This window comes from Hypanus sabinus, chromosome 6, assembly GCF_030144855.1.
Source record: "Hypanus sabinus isolate sHypSab1 chromosome 6, sHypSab1.hap1, whole genome shotgun sequence".
Lineage (NCBI taxonomy): Eukaryota > Metazoa > Chordata > Chondrichthyes > Myliobatiformes > Dasyatidae > Hypanus > Hypanus sabinus.
In genome coordinates, this window is record NC_082711.1 from 113695046 (window position 1) to 113713438 (window position 18393).

At 44.4% G+C, this 18393-nt stretch overlaps 1 protein-coding gene across 1 annotated transcript in view; it reads right to left on the reverse strand.

Moving 5' to 3' along the window:
- Positions 1 to 607: 607 nt before the first annotated feature.
- LOC132395187 (tubby-related protein 1-like) overlaps positions 608 to 18393 on the reverse strand; it is a 45620-nt gene continuing 27834 nt past the window's right edge. Inside the window, exons 9-13 of the mRNA XM_059971480.1 lie at positions 16147 to 16259; positions 7166 to 7274; positions 5495 to 5593; positions 4444 to 4615; positions 608 to 741 (exon numbers count right to left, since the gene is read on the reverse strand). Coding sequence (XP_059827463.1) covers positions 608 to 741; positions 4444 to 4615; positions 5495 to 5593; positions 7166 to 7274; positions 16147 to 16259 — 627 coding nt within the window. The remainder of the gene's footprint in view (positions 742 to 4443; positions 4616 to 5494; positions 5594 to 7165; positions 7275 to 16146; positions 16260 to 18393) is intronic.

Sequence of the window (18393 nt, forward strand, 5' to 3'; positions counted from 1 at the left end):
TCAGGAATGCTCCGTGTATTGAAGGGGTCAGGATGCTGGGGGTGGTGGGTCTGCCACAGCCAGCTGATGTGGAACTGTGGTGATGATACATCGGACTGTTTCTGCAGGTCTGTGCAGTGCTAGGTCGCAACAGAGCATGAAGGATCTCTCCATGAATGCCCCGATCTTGGCTGAATATCCCCTCAGACTTTCAGCCTTCTGAGTAAGAAAATCATTGCCCCAGCATAAAACATACATGAGCCTGATATAATCGGAGACATCTTTATCACATTCTTTTGCAGACAGGAAAATTGGAAATAGTGCTATTAACTACAGATGTCATTCATTTCTTTAATCCCAGCGTGTTCAGGCGGTAAAACACATGACTTCACTACTCGAAGCTGCCTTCCTCCACTCCGAACATATTCTCTCCATTTTCGACACAGGGTTTCACAGCTTCGTAGGTGGTTGCTACACAGGGTCAGGTGTTTCTATAGTTCTGGTGCATCTTCAGGAAAACCCGCACAAGTTTACAACGTGTACGTTAGTCTAACGCTAGTTTTGCAGATTAAATAAAGCACACTTCAGTTCCCAGCTCCGCTCCAGTGGCACAGCAGGAGGTCCTTGATCACTCGCATGCTAGTTTCCCATCAAAGCTGGAGAGAGCGATGGCAAACGCTTGGACTGCACACATCGGGTAATTGTAATCCATGGTGAATGCATCGTCAGCCACTCGTCCAAACTGCATCACTATGTAGTCAGCTATGAGAGATACAGAAAGAGGGGCCTGTTTTAAATCACCTGATACTTAATTTAGTCCCTCACCTTTAAAATCAATGCCACCACCACTCCTTAAGGAGGAAAATATAAAAAAATATGCATTCCTTGTCTCTTTCCCCTTTCACTCTCCCTTCCTGGGCCAGCACAGCTTCCAGGGTTTACAGGAAGTAAGTGTTCATTTCCTGTATAGTTCTGCTAGCAGTATTCTGGGGATTTTTAGAAAGTCACAAAAGTCATGAGAAGATCTTTTTCATTCACTCTTGGCAGGTTGCTCTCTTTGACACAGCCAGCATTTATTGGGCTGGATGGAAACAGCTTACTACACTATCCCAGACAGCGGTTATGAATCAAATGTGAGTCGAGTCTCACGTTCAGGCCAAGCCAGGCAGAGACAGCAGATTTGCTTCCTTGAGGCACGTCTGTGAAGCAGATGGAGTCTCACCACAGTTCAGTGATGGTGACTCCCACATTACCATTTATTCTAAAATTAATTCAATGTATTGACACCTTGTACACATCATAGTGTGATTTGAATCTCAGTTACTTATCCGTAGATCTGTACTTCTAATGGACTAACATAGACATCATCATCTATTGCATTCATTTAAGTATTCCTTTTACAGATTTGAACACTTATTTATAAACTATAACCCTGGTCAAGCTTGGTCAGTTTGGTTTTGGAAGGCAGTGTTCTGGAAAGAGGGAGGTGTTGGAAGGGCTGGGGGTGGGGTGAGAGATAGTGAGCCTACAGCAATGTGTCCAAGCAGGACTTATTCACCCAATCTTCTTCCCTTTCATTCCTTGTAAGCCCTGATACCACAACAGAAATGTTCACTGCAGCCCATGCATTTCACAAGGCATTACCATCCACAAAGAACAATGGGGGGGGGGGGACCTCACTGAGTTAGAGAATCATCAGGACTGTGGATAAGTTGGATGGTCATAGTTTTTCTTCCAGGTCTGGGGAGTCCAAAACTAGAGGACCAGAGACAAGATCAGAGGGGAGAGGTTTAATAGAAACCTAAGAGGCAACTTATACATAGGGTAGTGAGTTCCTGGAATGAGCCACCAGGGGAAGATGTTGAGGTGGGTACAATTACAACATTTAGATAGGATCATGAAGGAGAGGGGCTTTGGAAGTTGGGCAATTGGGACTAGCAGGGTGGATGCTGTAGTCAGCATGGACCAGTTGGGCCGAAGGGCCGGTTGCCATGTCGTATCACTCTCTGACTCTGTGACTGGCAGCCTGTCCTATCCATAAAGGAAGGGTCAGATGCTTACTGTGGATGTCTTGTCCATAACTGATGTTTACAGAGGTTACTGTGGATGGTTATGTTCAGCCCCAAGTGGTCATAGTCAAGTATTGTACATCTTTGAGTACAATACTTGACCATGAGAAGCAACATCAAATCAGTCCAGTACACCCTCCTGTGATAAAGATGTACTTGGGAACATAATCTGGGAGCATATCCCCTAGCTGAGTCTGCATCGACCTCCGACCTCTCCCTCTCCTCCATGCCGTCCCCTTTCCCAAGCCAGTTGCAGAGGTCCCATCTGGCTGGATCACAGAACGGATTCTGATAACATCCAGTATATCTCCCCATTCTATTCCATCTTCAAGCTGAACTGATTTAAATATGGGGAGAATGTAAAGCTATGTGGGACTCAAATAGGACCTTGGATCATCTGACTAATTTCACAAGTTAAAGACAAGTGAAAGAGAATTGAGTTGGTGGTTGGGGGGTCACCTTGTGCCCTTAGGGGTCACCTTGTGCCCTTAGCTTTGTGAAGTAATAAGAGATGGGATATAATCCAGTGAGGAGTGAGTTTTGACCCAGAGTAATACTGCACTCTGTCTGACTACTATTTTCACCAGGTCATCTGGAACTTTGGAAGAAATGAAAGTAAATCTTGGCCATAAACTAAAAAGAAATACAGAGAGGAAAACTATAGCAGAAGTAAATGTTGGTCCCATAGAAGCTAAGACAGGGGAATAAATAATGGGGAATGGAAATGGGGGAGATGTCAATTATTTTCTTTTACCTTCACGCTTGAAGAAACTGAAACATCTTGAACATTGTGGGAAACTCAGGCAAGGAATTTAAAGGAATTAATATCATCAAAGGATAAGTATTGGACAAAATAATGGGAATGAATACAGACAAACTTGGGCCTCATGGCCCACATCTGAAACTTTGTCACCTTCCAGAATTTCCTAGGCTATGGAAAAGTTTCAATGGATTGGAAAACAGTAGATATGGCAACTTTAGTCATTGAAAGTAGGAAGGTAGAACACTGGGAACTAATATCTCTGTTCAGGAGACTATTAGAATCAATTTTCCAAAGAGATAGAGCACTTAGCAAAGAACCAAGCAAAGATGATTTGGTTTTACTAAAGGGGAACAAAATTTCTCAAGTTAATTAGAGTTCCTTGAGGATGCAACTTGCAGAAAAGGTAAAATGGACGTAATGTCTTGGATTTTCAAACAATATTTGACTAGGTATCACAAATGAAGTCAGGACATAATAGAGAGATTCTTTGACATGAATGCAGCATATTTACTTAAGAAATATGGTCCATTGAATCTCAGAAGATTCCCATCAGAGCATTTCCTCAATTAGATTCCTCTGAACTATTCCCTCACTATCCCAGGTGGCACAAACAGTGGCAACTAATTCATCAGCGTGCCTGTAAGTTGTGGGAAGAAACTGGAGATCTGGGGCAAGAGCAGCAGCCACAGAGTGGATGTGCAAACCTCCCACAGACAGCACCAGAGGTCAGGACCCACCCCAGTTACTGGAGCTGTGCAATAAACTCACTTTCCATTGTGGCAAGTTAGTAAGAATTGAGGATAGAGCAACTGACAGAAGACAAAGGCCAGAGATAAAAAGGCAATTTTCAAATTGGCGAGCAATAGTTGATAGGGTGTCTCATTTCTCAGCTCCAGGCAATCACAATCTGTATTAATCAATGAACGACCGCACACCCAAGCTGATGTGTCTTTCACTGATTCTATTATGGATCTATTGAGTATGCCCACAAGAAAATGAGTCTCAGTGTTGTATGTGGTGATGTATGTGTACTTTGATAATAAATTTACTTTGAACTTTGAATGAGATGAAGGAGCTGTGTGTATTATGTTCAACATATGGAATATAGACAGAGGTAGGGAAGGAAAGAGAGAATGGTATATTGAGTTAGGGAACGTTTGTGGGGAGTTTTACATGAAAATGGGGGCAGGAACATGTGGGATGTACACAGAGATGGGGAAGGAAACAGAGACAATGGTATATGGAGTTAGGAAAAGGATCATGGGCCTTTCCCTATGGAGATTGGAAAGAGAATGTGGGTAGTTTTACATGCAGAGAAGGAAAGTGTCTTGGTGAATGGTACTTGGAGATAGAAAAGGTGAAAGGCAATTTGGAGATAGCATAGGTTAAATAGGAAATGGCATGATTGGATGATGGAGCAGATTCAATGGGCCAAATGGCCTAATTCTGCTTCCACAGTTTATGGTCTAATAAGGACTGCTTGTGGAGGGACAAATCAAAGCAAAGAGGGAAACACACCCTGCTTTGACTTTAAGAGGGAAAAATACTTAAACCTGGGTAACGAGCCAGTTAAGTGGTCCCAATTGACAAAGCTTTATGTATTTCACCATTCAGAACAGGAATACAACTCACAGTCATTCTCATGAACAATCTGGAAGTTCTTCACCGAGGCGTGAGTCACTCTCCCATGGAAGTTCAACACGTAGGACTGCGTCTCATCATTCCACACTGGGGTCTTGTTGTGCAACTCAATTATGTTCTCTGTGTTGTTGTTTTGCCACCTGGCCAGCAGGCCGTCCTTATCCTAGAAGGAACCCCAGGTTTGTCCAGTCAGCGGAGAACATTGCCACACCATTCTTGCCAAGCCCTCTACAGCCTTATGGGATGTGAATCTTGTGCTTAGGACCCAGGCCAGGCATTCTGTTGCTTTGACTGCTCGGAATTTCCATCGCCAGTGTTGTTCAGGTGGTCAGGGATGTGCTGAGAATTGGACACAGTTCATTCCCTCTGCAGGGCTGTGGGACAGTGGGAGGAACTGTTTACTTGTGTGGGAAGTGGCAGGTGAATGTCAGTCTGACTGGGCAGGGTATTCTCCTGTTTTGCTAGGACTGGGGTCTGCTCTGTGAAGGACTGTGTTACATCACTTACTCTGTTTGGCGTGGTGGTGGGATTATTACAGTGATGGGTTAATTTACACTCAGAATGGGGAGAGGCATTTCCCCTGGCATGAAGGGGAGGAATTTAAGGTGAGGAGCCAGTTTACCCTTAGACGGGTTGTTTACTCTTGCTTAGACAGGGGCTTTCACTCTGAAGAGGCTTACACTTGTGGTTGGGCAGGGGCATTCATATTGAGATTACAAGAAATACAGTCGGGGAGAACAAGGGGAGGTTGATAGTTTAGAGTAGTGGAGAGCTTCCAGCAATAAAAGCAAACAAAGATCAAAGAATGTCAGATGTTGGAAATCTATTAATGAAAGACTTGAACCACTCAACAGGACAATCATCATTTGTGGAGAAGGAAACAGAGTTAATGCTTCAGGTTAAAGGTGGTTCTTATGTTCTGATCATCTGGGTATTTACAGGATTTTACGCTATCACAGAGCATTGTCGACTGAGCGTTGAATGAAACCATTATGTTGAAGGTTACAAGAACAGATACTTTTAATGTTTCAATCCAACTCACGTTACGAGGCCGGAAGGGGATACGTTCCTGCTTCTCGTCCATCGCTGGGATAATCACTGTCATCCTCCTGGGGCCTCTGAATCCAAGCACATTTGTTTCCTGTAACAATTTGTGTTTAACCCTATTACATATGCAGAAACCTTTCTGAATAACCATCAATCAGACAAAAGTATCAGTAACAAGGACAACCATCACTTCCACCCTGACGTGTCTCCTTTAAACTGCTACTCTCCCAATCGGAGTCCACCAGTGGTGCTCCTGGGTTAGGCATTCATCAGTCTACACTCAATGATGTGGCCCAGCCAGAATAGTGGGTGAATGGGAGGGGAATCTGCAACTGGTGATGCACCCTTGCTGCCCCTGTCCTTGGTTGGCAAGCTCACAGGTTTGAGAGCTGTTGTCAGAGTGCGTTTCCCAGGCTGCCTTCCCTGCAGTCTTGATGGTGGAGAGAGTGCATGAGAGGTAGAGACCCAGAGTCAGATGGGCTGGTTTGAGCTTGGTGATTTGCAAGCTGCCCTGGGTGTCACTGGAGATGCCGGAAAACAATTTTCCGTCACACTTTTCACTTGAACCTTGTAAGTGTTGGCATGGTTGCGGGGAGTCAGGAGATGAGTCAATTGCCCGAGAACACCAGCCTTTAGTTACTGATATTCTTGTCCAATTGACTTTAGGTCACTGGTGATGCTGATCCCTCGGCAATGGTAATGTCATGGAATATCAATCCATTGTCAGTGAAGGAGACTTGCACGGCATGAATGTCACCAATCAACTCCTTGCCTCTTGGTCTCGCCATGTGGGACTATTGACACTTCATTCTTTCAGAGGTGTTGAACAGAGTTAAACCTCCAACTCTGACCTTCTTGAAGGAAAGTCTTTGATGGGACAACTGAAGCCAGGACTCAGACCTGAAGTCCCACACAACCAGGTTCAAGAACAACTCCTTCCCTTCAATCACTTACTTCTACACAACCATAATCACAAATGCATGGACCATATTGCATGAAAATGGATTTTTAAAAATTATGTTAGTTATGTTTTTGTCAAAGTTGTGTACAATTTACACTTCCATTTCTCTTGTGAGAAATGGAGCTGATGGAATGGAATAGCAAGTCAGTCCCACTCTGTCATTTTCTTTGACTGTTGGCCACGTCTGTACTCGTATTGATATCCTGTCACCCTACATCTCAAAGGATGCAAGGGGTTCCATATTAAGGGCAGGAAGCATAAGGTTTTGGGCAGGACCATAAGAACCAAATAGTAGGAGATCTGAAGTTTGAGCAGGTATTGCAGAACCTTGAATGTGCTACCCAAGAGCCCAGCCTCATTGAGGACCATAAGGAGCAGACTTAGGCCAATCAGTTCATTGATCCTGCTCCAACTCAAAGAGAAGGATATCGTTTCGCTGATTCCTATCACTAAGGTGACTAAGAAGGAAGGCCAGATTAGGCAGGAGGTGATCCTTGGTTAGGCAGATTTAGGATTCAGTTTAGGCTGAGCTGATTGAAAGAATGTATGGTGATGCATTGCATCCTGTGGTGGATCTGGATGTTCCAAGGCTATGAAAGGCTCAGAATAAGTGTGATTCCTTCTGCATTTCTAACATGACACAAAGCAAATGCTGTCAGCGGTGATTAGCCGAGACAAGCTCACTCCTCGGCCACTGATACTCACGTAAGTGATAGCAGAAAGCTCCTGACGAACATTGGAACGGTCAGCCCTACCCCGATCGGGGTTAAGTCCGTTGTCAAACACCGTGAACTTGGTCCCCATCAGGTTTGACCTTGGAAAGTCCAAATAGAATAACATAAGGTTGATGTTCTCGTAGGAGGAAATGATAGTTAGCACCATCAAAGTAAATGAGTAGGGAGGGAGGAGAGTGTTGGGAGAATGACTCTGTCAATCAACCTGATGCACAGTGTGAACACTGTATCCAGTGTTAGCCAGATAAGAAACTGATAGATATTAATATAATCAAGGGATTAGTGCAGGAAGGTAATGCTGGGCTGAAATATCGACAGCCTTCTTGGACACAGTGGCTTAATCCAGGTTCTGTTCCTCCAGATCTGCCAAGAGGGGTGCAAGATAAAGGGAAAAAGATCAGTCGTAATGAAGTGTCTTGGCCTGAAACATCAACTGTTCATTTCCTTCCATAGATCTGTTGAGTTACCCCAGCATCTTGTGTGTATTACTCAGGAAAAAGATCTTGAAAAGTTTGACAGGAAGAGTCTGGCAAGGTTCGCTCCAACCTATGGGAGTCAATGAAAACTAGCCCAGAAACACACTTCTTTTTACTTAACTTTATTATTTTGACATTGTGGTGACCTTTTTTCCTGGGTGGTTCACTCCAGAGTAGATTAAGTTATATTTCTGGAAAGAGTCGAACAATTGTCCATTGAATGAGGTGCTAGACAAATCGGGAGGCCAAAAGCTTTCTGGGAAAGGAATCAAGCCATGAATCAGATCTGGCTTGTAGAGGCTCAGCTAAATCGAGTTGCTGCCTCATAGCTCCAGTAAGCTGAGTTGAAACCTGACCCCTGGTACAGTCTGTGCCTATTTGCACATACTCCCTGTGACTGTATAGATGTCCTGCAGGTGCTCTGGTCTTCTCCCACATCCCACCAGTTTCACTGGCCACAGTAAATTGTTTAAGTGTGCAGATGAGTGGTAATACCGGGGGTGGAGGTTAATGGGAATGTGGGGTGAACTTTAGTCAGTGTTGGGCATGTTAATACTGAGACTTAGGGTTATGTGGGCCCTTTGTCACATTATCTTTCCATGACTGTAAAGGAGAAAAGTTCCTTAGTGAATTAACAATGTACATCTACTGGTTTCTAATGTTTTGAATATTATAACTTCTTTTTAATTTTGTAATCATTTAACCCGGGGTCAATGAACAATTAACCCTTTGTGTGAGGTTCAAATTTATCAGGGTTCTGAGAACACTCTTTAATAGAATTCCACATTGCCCAATCAGGTCAAATATGACCATTCTATATTTCAGTCCCCATTTTTAAACACAAAGTACACTGCAGATGCTGTGGTCAAATCAACACATACATAAGCTGGATGAGCTCAGCAGGTCGGGCAGCATCCGTTGAAACAAGCAGTCAATGGATGCTGCCCAATCTGCTGAGTTCATCCAGCTTATGTACGTGTTAATGGGAAGGGTTGGGTGGAAAGTGATGGACAGACTAGGCAGTCATGGAGAGAGTGGCTGTGGAGAAAACAGATGGGGAGAAAAAGAGAAGAGATGATAGGCAGAGCTACTTCACCCTTTCCATCCTGACTCCATCTATCCATCACCAATATTCCTATTGGTTCCTTCTTTCTTGGCTCACAACTCATATTTGGTTCTACCTGCCTATCTTCCCCATCTTATCTGATTCCACCTGTCACCTATCAACCTTTGTTTCTGCACTTCCCATTACCCTCTCTCTCCTGGGTCCATCTGCCTAATTTTATTTCTCCATATTTTCACCCATCATCTACCAGCCTCATCACTCCTCCAACCCCTCTCCTGCTTGGTTCCATCTGCCTATCACTTCTCTGTCTCATCATCTGGGTTCTATCTATCACCTCCCAGCTTCTGTTTCACCCTTGTCTTTTACTTCTGTCTGGCCACCTTCCCTCTACACTCTCTGTACTCTCATTTTTAAATCCACTTATCAGCAAAAGTATCCCGAAAAAGTATCCACTTACTAACCCGAGTAAGTGAGAAAAATATCATAGCACCAGCATTGTACCAAATATAGAAATATTTAAAATCTATTCCACTCTTTCACTTTAGTGCTCTTTAATTCTGAAAGTGTCCTGTCAAAATGCCCTTGTCAAGCTAGACAGGACTATTAGAGATTGTGTTAATCTCAACCTTCCCAATCGCATGAATGATGGTTTTCAAATGCAAGGAATAGGAATGGTGACTGTCAATCCCCAATCTAAAATCTCAGATTCCCTTGTCATTAATTAGGAAATATAATTTTATTAAAAAGACTAAAGACAGATTAATAGGTCTGAGTGTCTAGTGTGCTGGGATTGCATTAGCCAATATTATTTAAAGCTATGAGAGATTGTCTTGTCTCAATGCCACCATTTATACTGATTAGGGTTAGGTAAAGTTAGATACAGGGTCTCAAGCAGCCATATTGATCATCTCGTTGTCTCCACAGATGCTGCTCAACCCACCGAGCTCTGCCAACAGTTTGTCTTTTCTTCCAGATTCCACCTCCTGCAGTTTCTCCTACCTCCGTTCTGGGGACCGATGGTGTCCTTTCCAGCACCAGGGACAGCTCCCCCAGTGTCATCTGAGATGCAGTTGCTCTCAGACTCCAGGACATCTCAGATAAAGCACCATTTTCACACAGGGCTTGGTGCAAATTGGATGCCCACACTTTCCAGCTTGAAAGTCATGTCCAACTCCATGAGCACGTCAGTACCACCGACCATGCGGCAGCCTCTCTGGGAGACCCTGCCTGTTTGTCCTTTGCAGCACAGATAAAGCCACTGATGCTTGAAGCTCGGGGAAGCTCGAATTCCTGTCTTTGGTGCTCAAAGGGGCTTGAAGCACATCACAGTTCAGCATCTGCTCCTCCAGTGGATCACAAGGCTAGGAAGTGGGGTGAAACAGGAATCCACCGTCCTCTCTCAGGATGACAGTATATGTTTCCCAGTCATTTCTGCCCACAAGCCTAGACTGCTGCTGCTCGACAAGAAGATGCAGTCTGCAGCAGCCCTTCCAGCCCCAGAGCTGGTAAAGGCAACTGCAGCTTCCACCTTCGATATCCCTGTTGCAGCTGCAGGACTGGAATGAAGCAGGCAGTGAATGGAGGGAATGCATAGAGCCGTAGACTCTGTGCTTCTGCACAACTTGTCACACTTGGTACGTTTATTTTGCATTGGCTTATATGTTCACACTATGGTCAGGAAGATGCAGATTGCTGAATGGGGAATTGGGGTTATGGTGTTTCACTCAATTGTGTGGTTCCCAGGCAACAGAGAACTCCTCTTCATCCTGGCTGTCCTCCTCCACAACCATGTACCTGTCTTTTGTGGTTAACTCTAAGTGAGGCAGTAGGCAGTGGAAAATTACAACTCTTCATACCCACTCTAACAGTTACTGAATGAGAGTCCAGGCTGCAGAATGGTTGAGTACATCTTGCCAGCAATCTCCTCTCCAGGGTTTCAGGTGCCCAATCAAATGCAGAATAAGTGGAGTCCCTTTTGGTCTCAGTACACATTTCACTGTACCCACAGTCTTTGTGAAGCTAGGTGCTGTCTTAGCTTGCTGCCCTCTCCAGGGAAGCTAGTGCAGAAACAGCTAGAATGGATGCTGGTGTTGAGATCAGAGCGAGACTGGAGCAGGTGCAAAACTCCGTCAGGCCGTCCTCTCTGAAGTACAAGTATCTCAGGCACTTCTCATTGCCAGGCCCCAGGTTCCCTCACTTTCCTGGGCAGTTATGGCTTTCTGTTGCGAGACCTTTCCTTTTCTATCTTATATAACACTGTCCTACTCCTTACTCTTGCTGCATGCTCTCACTAACAGGCTGTACTCCAAGTGAAACGCTCACTAACGTACTCATATCTGAAAACTATATCTTTATACTGAAGTCTTGTGGCCGCTGCACAGCACCTCTTGTGATTGGCAACGTTAGAAAGCACCAACAAATGTAGAAACATAGCCCCTGATAAAAAATATTCCAGCAGCAACTAATAAACTGTTAGCTATGATTTAGGCACCATTAATTCCTCCTGTTGCATGCTCAACCTTTCTACTTGCTTTTTCATTTTTTTAGTATCTGGCTATATTGGCAAAACCAGAATTGATTCCCCAATCCCTAAACATTCTTGAGGAATTGATGGTGAGCTGCTATCTGAGGAAGGTACGGAATCCAACAAGTGACAACATAGGACCAGTGATTCATTTCCGAATCAGGATGGCATGAGATATGGAGGGGAACCCACAGGTGGTGGTGTTCCCTCTTACACCAAGCTACCTTTGTCCTTGGTGGCAGAGGATGGGATAACCGCAGTTCGTCTTGTCCCACTGTAGACACTGTGTACCAGTAGTGGAGGGAGTGAGTGTTTAGGGCAGTGAATGGGATGTCAGTCAAGTGGACTGCTTTATCCTGGGTGATGTCAACCTTCATGGATGTCATTGGAGCTGCACTTATCCAGGCATGTGGAGAGTTTTCCGTCACACTGCTGAGTTTTGACAGGCGGAAAGGCTTTGGGTGTCAGGAAGTGAGTGGCTCTCTGCAGGAGTATTCAGTCTTTGACCTGCTCTTGCAGCCATGTTACTTACGTATCGATCCAGTTGAGTTTCAATCAGTGGGATTCTGATGATGAGGGACTCGGCCTTTGTAATACTGGTGAGTGTCAAGGGAACCAATTAGCCTTTTTGGAGATGATCATAACCTGTTGTGTTAGTGGCATAAATCTTTCCTGCCACTTACTAGCTGGTGCCTGAATGTTGTCACGGTTTTGCTGCACTCTGGCAAGGGGTGCTGATGAGCCATGAATAGAAGAGAACACTGCGCGACGATCGGTGAATGCTCCCTCTTCTGATGGGAAGGTAACTGATGTAAGAACTGAAGGTGGCAGGGCCTCAGACCTGGCTGGCAGGCTACTGCAGTGAATTCCCAGGGTCTCGGCTGATTGACCTACAACAACCATTGGTGTCAGCCATTGTTTCCCCTCTAATTCCCATCAATTTTAGTTTTTCCAGGTCTCAATCAAAAGCTGCCTTACTGTCATGAGACACCACTTTCATCTCTGGAATTCACCTCCATCTTTTAACCAAGGTTACAGTGCAGCCTGAAGTAGCCCTGAAAAATGTTCACAGCCAGTTCAACCCTGGAGCATGATCTGACCAAATGTTAAACTACTCCTGTGGGATTTTCAGGTAGAAAAGCAAGCACCTTGCTCATCATGGGGGAGGGGTGGCACTACCAGTCATAGAAGATGTCATGGACTGGACAGACTGGAGATCTCATCTAGGGAGGCTAGAACTGACAAGTAAGAAAGGGAAGACCCCATTAAATGGATTATACCATAGACCACCCATCAGTTGGTGGGATTTAGTGCAGCAAATTTGTAGAGAGGTGTAAGAAGCACAAAGTTGTAATAATAAGTGGCTTTAACTTTCTACCTCCCGTACTGTACAAGAGTGCATGGGATAGAGTTTGTCAAATGTGATCAGAAAAATTTCCTTAATCAGAGGTTTTAACTAGAGAGTGAGGGGAACTAGATCTCATATCAGGGAATGAGACGGCAGGTGACAGCAGTTCATGTAGGTTTACACTTTGCATCTAGTGATCGTAATGCCATTAGTTTCAAGGTAATTATGGAAAAGGTTGGGTCTGGTCCTTGTGCTGAGATTCTAAGCTGAAGAAAGGCCAATTTTGATGGTATCAGAAAGTATCTGGCAAGTGTAGATCGGGACAGGCTGTTTTCTGGAAAAGGGGTACTTGGTAAGTGGGAGGCCTTCAAAGGTGAAATTTTGAGAGTACAAAGCTTACACATGCCTGTCAGAATAAGAGGTAAAGATGACAGGTTTAGGGATCCTTGGTTTTCAACAGATATTGAAGCCCTGGTTAAGAAAAAAAGGAGGTGCATATGTATGGCCAGGTAGGAACAAGTGAGGTTCTTGTGGAGATAAGGAAATGCTAGAGAACACTTAAGGAGGGAATCAGGAGAACTAAAGGACGGTGTGAGGTTGCCCTTACAGACAAGGTGAAGAAGAACTCTGAGGCTTCTACAGGTACATTAAAAGCAAACAAGCAAGGGATAAATTTGGTCTTGTTGAAGATCAGAGTGGTCATCTTTTCATGGAGCCAAAAGAGATGGGGAGATTTTTTGCCTCTGTGTCTACTCTGGAGATTGGCAAAGAGACTATAGAAGTGAGGTGAAGCATTGATATAGGGAAAAATGCAGGCTATTCAGCAAAGTGAGACAATATAGATTACAGAGGAGGAGGTTTTTGCTGTCTTGTGGCAACTTAGGGTGGATAAATCCCCAACACCTGGCAAGCTGTTCACTCAGACTCTGCGGGATGCCAGTGTAGAAGCTGTAGGGTTCTTTCAGAGGTGTTTAAAAAGTTCAAAACTGAGGTGCGGAGGATTGGAGGATAGCTAAAGTTGTTCCACTGTTGAAGAAAGTGTCTAAGAATAAGCCAGGAAATGATAAGACAGTGATCCTGTCATCGGTAGTGGGCAAATAATTGAAAGGTATTCTAAGAGACTGGATTCATAAGACAGGGACCTATTAGGGATAGTCAACATGGCTTTGTGCATGGTAGGCCTTGGCTAGCCAAACTTATAGAGCTTTTCGAGGAAGTTACCAGGAAAGTTAACGAAGGCAAGGCGGTGGTCAAAAAGGTTCTTGCAATTCAAGATAAGGTAGTAAATTGGATTAAATATTGGCTCTTCGCGGAAGAAGCCAGAGAGTGGTAGTGGAGGTTTGCCTCTTGGACTGGAGGCCTGTGACTAGTGGTCAGTGCTGTGTCCAGCGGTCAGTGCTGTGTCCATTGTTGTTGGTCATCCTTATCAATGATCTGGATGATAATGTGGTAAACTCAGCAAATATATGACACCAAGATTTGTGGTGTACTGGACAGTAATTAAGGCTATCAAAACATGCAGTGGGTTCTGGAAAAATGGGCTAAAAATGGCAGATGGAATTTAATACAGACAAGTGTGAAGTGTTGCACTTCACTACGACAGACCAGGGTAGGATTTAGTCTGCGCGTGGTAGGGCACTGAGGAGCATGGAAGGACAGAAAGATCTGGGCATGTAGATCCATATTTTCTTGAAAGTGACACCCCAGGTTGTCAGGGTCATAAAGAAAGCTTTTGGCACATTGCACTTCATCACTCAAAATATTGAGTACCGGAGTTGGGATTTTATATTGACGTTTGTATAGCCTAACTGGAGTATTGTGTGCAGTTTTGATCACCTACCTACCAGAAAGATTTCAATAAAAGTGAAAGAGTGCAAAGAAAATTTACAAGGAGGGGACCACTATAGGGAAAGCCATTACCAGGATTCATCTTAACATCTTCTACCCTGTGGCCAAAGGGCTGCTCTCTCAATCAGTATGGAGTCCAACCATCTAGAAACATGGTGATCTTAACATCATGACAATTCCAAGAAGAATGCATGAACCTGTATTCAGCCTTTTTAAAATCTTGCCAAAGATTTGAGGCATTGATCGTGTGGATAGCCAGAGGCTTTTTCCCAGGGTTAAAATGGCTACCACAAGGGGGTATAGTTTTAAGGCACTTGGAAGCAGGTACAGAGGGGATGTCAGAGGTAAGTTTTTCACACAGAGTGGTGGGTGTTTGGAATGCACTGCCACGAAGGTGGTACATGGAGCTTAGAAAGCTACAGGGCTCTGCAATAGGGTAATTCTAGGCAGTTTCTAGAGTAGGTTACATTGTCAGCACAGCATTGTGGGCTGAAGGGCCTGTAATGTGCTGTAGATTTCTATGTTCTATGTTCTACAATGTTAACAAGACCTGAGTTATATGGAAAGGTTGAACAGCTGAGGATTTTATTTCCTAGAACGTAGAAAATTGGGGGTAGATGTGATACAGGTTTAAATAAGGTACATATAAGTTGGCTTTTGCCACTGAGATTGGGTGAGACTAGAACTAGAGGTGATGGGTTAAGGGAAGACGAGGGGAAACCTCTTCACTCAGAGGGTGATGAGAGTGTGCAATGAGCTTCCAGCAGTTGCGGTGGATGTGGATTTGATGTCAACACTTAAGAGACATTTGGACAGGTACACGGATGGCCAGAGTTGGAGGGCCATGTGCAGCTCAATGGGATTAGGCAGATTAACAGTTTGGCATGGACTAGATGGGCCAAACAGCTTGTTCTTGTGCAGCAGTGTTCTATCAGTCCGGAGCTGGCTTCATTCCCACTGGGGATCTGCTGGAGGCAGGAACACCCTGGGTTGACAGGCAAGCAGTGAGGGCAGGTCATTCACCACTAGGATATCCTGGGACGTTTTTACCTTTAGCTGATGTTTCAACTACCTCAGTTCCATCGTCATCTGAAAATCATGTCATCTCTACAGCGATTGATGTGAATTTCCTGTCTACATGCTTTCAGTCAACATCTCCCTTCGTCTGTGACTCAGTATTTGAACAACACACCCTGTCTGACAAACATAAGAAATATTGAATGGGAAATGGTGGCATCAGCAGCTTGTGTCCATTACATTGAGGCTTACTCTCCAATGGATATCTTGCAAGAAATTATCGTGGAGCATTAGGTCATGTTACCTGAAAATTACAAAGCTAAGGCGTGACTTAGGAACGGAAGGTGTTGACAGAGGAACTGTTACTGTTAGCTCTGAATCCAGGGTGATGACAATACCTTTCAGGAGAAAAGCTGGGGAACACTTCTTCATTGAGCATGGTAGATATCTGAAACTTTTGCACTGATGGCAGTTGTTAACATGGAACTTTGGACTAAATGATGTCAGACAGCAAAAGACTGTTACGAGGTGTGGGTTACCATGTCCTGACTGAACAGGCACAAGGGGCAAATTGGCTTCCTTTTGTCCCAGCTTTCTTATGAAAAACAGATAACTGCCACACCCAGTGTTCCACCACACCAGTCAGAGAGGGACAAACAGAAAGAGGCACAACCTGAGCTTCCCGATGAAGTTTTCTCCCCCTCGGGATAGATCAGTCGGATCTATTGAGATGAGGTAGTTGGAAGTCTTGCTCTTTTTCCGCTTCCTTCCAGCTAGTAAGAAAACCTGCGATGAAAGAACAACACGGATAAAAATGGGATCAGCCAATGGCATCATGTCTGATTCAAAAGCCCAGTCTCTTCAACACAGGCTTCAGCACAGAGAAACATCCAACTGTAATGTACACAGTGACCCAGTGAGGAGACTGCGGAGCCATTCACGCTGTGGCCCGATGGCTAACTCCACTGCTAAAGTAACGCCATGGGTCCACCGCTCCATTTCATCTATCCCCACTCGTGGCTTCTCATCATTTTTAGGCAGATTAGGGGGAAGATATTAGCAAATGATAAGCTTACTGCTATTTTCATTTTGGAGAGCTCTGAGTGTTACCTATCTTCACTGCAGAAGCACATTTACTGCCACACTAGTACTGATAACAGGAAAGATTTTACACGGCGCTGGGGAGAAGACAAGGGAGTGGGATCAGCTGAGTGACTTTTGGTAGAACTCAACAAGCCGAAAGGGCATCCTCTTCAAGTAATGTTTTATGCTGACGTGACTACAATCAGTTATAGTCCAGTGATGCGCCCGGTGGCTTATTGTGGGGCCTGCTCCTCAGTGAGTAGGAGAGAACTTTGGAGCTGAGTCAGGGAGAATGGAGACCTGTGCTGATTTCTGTGAGGTTTGTGATGTTTTGTGAAGTATTGCCTTCAGTTCTGTTTGGAACTCTACATGGAGAACTGCTCTGAGTTTTTGCGTGGACAGCCATGGTGATACTTTCTGGGATTCTGTACAGAATCAGAGTCATAGCATCAAAACAGGCCCTTCAGCCCATCCCGTATTTGCCTAACCCCATTGGCCTGACCCGGACCACAGCCCTCTATGCTCCTCTCAGCTGTGTACCTATCAAGATTTCTCTTAAGTGTTGCAAACAACCGCGCTTACAGCACTTGCATTGGCAGCTTGTTCCACACTCTGACTACCCTCTGAGTGAAGTTCTCCTTCATGTTCCCCTTAAACATTTCACCTTTCACCCTTAACCCATGTTCTCTAGTTCTAGACTCACCCAACCTCAGTGGAAAAAACCTACTTGCATTTACCCATCTATACCCCTCATAATTTTGTATACCTTTATCAAATCTGCCCTCAATCTCCTACGCTCTAGGGAATTAAGTCCTAACCTATTTGACCTTTCCCTATAATTCAGGAACTTGATTCCTGGTAACATCCTTGTAAATCTTTTCTGTATTCTTTCAATCTTATTGACATCTTTCTTGTAGGTAGGTGACCAAAACTGCACACAATACTCTAAATTAGGTCTTGTATAATTTCAACATAACATCCCATCTCCTGTACTCAGTACATTGATTTATGAAGGCCAATGTGACAAAAGCTTTCTTTACAATCCAGCTATCTATGACACCACTTCCAAGGAATTATGGATCTGTATTCCCAGATCTCTCTGTTCTACCACACTCCTCAGCACCCTGCTGCTCACCATGTGAGACCTACCCTGGTTGGTCCTCCCAAAGTGCAACATCTCACACTTGTCTGCATTAAACACCATCTGCTGTTGTTCGGCCCATTCTTCCTGTAGTCCGGATTCCACTGGAAGCTTTGATTGTTGTCCACTACACTCCCAATCTTGCTGTCAATCGCAAATTTGCCAATCCCGTTTACCAAATAATCATCCAGATCATTGAAATAGATGGCAAACAGTAATGGACTCAGCACTGATCCCTGTGGCACACCACTAGTCACAGGCCTCCACTCAGAGAGGCAACCATCTACTACCACTCTCTGGCTTCTCCCGTGAAACCAATGTATAATCCAATTTATTACTTCATCTTGAACTTCTTGACCAATCTCCCATGTCAGACTTTGTTAAAGGCCTTGTTAAAATCCATGTAGCCAACATCTGCTACCTTGTCTTTATCAATTTTCCTGGTAACTTCCTCAAAAACCTGTAAAAGACTGGTGAGACACGATCTACCACACAGCAAGCCATGTTGACTATCCCTAATGTCCCTTTCTATCCAAATACCTGTATGTCCGGTCTCTGAGAACACCTTCCGATACGTTTCCCACTGCTGATGTCAGGCTCACTGGTCTATAATTTCCTGGCTTATTCTGAGAGACTTTCTTAAACAACAGAATAACATTAGCTATCCTCCAATCCTCTGGCACCTCACTTATTACT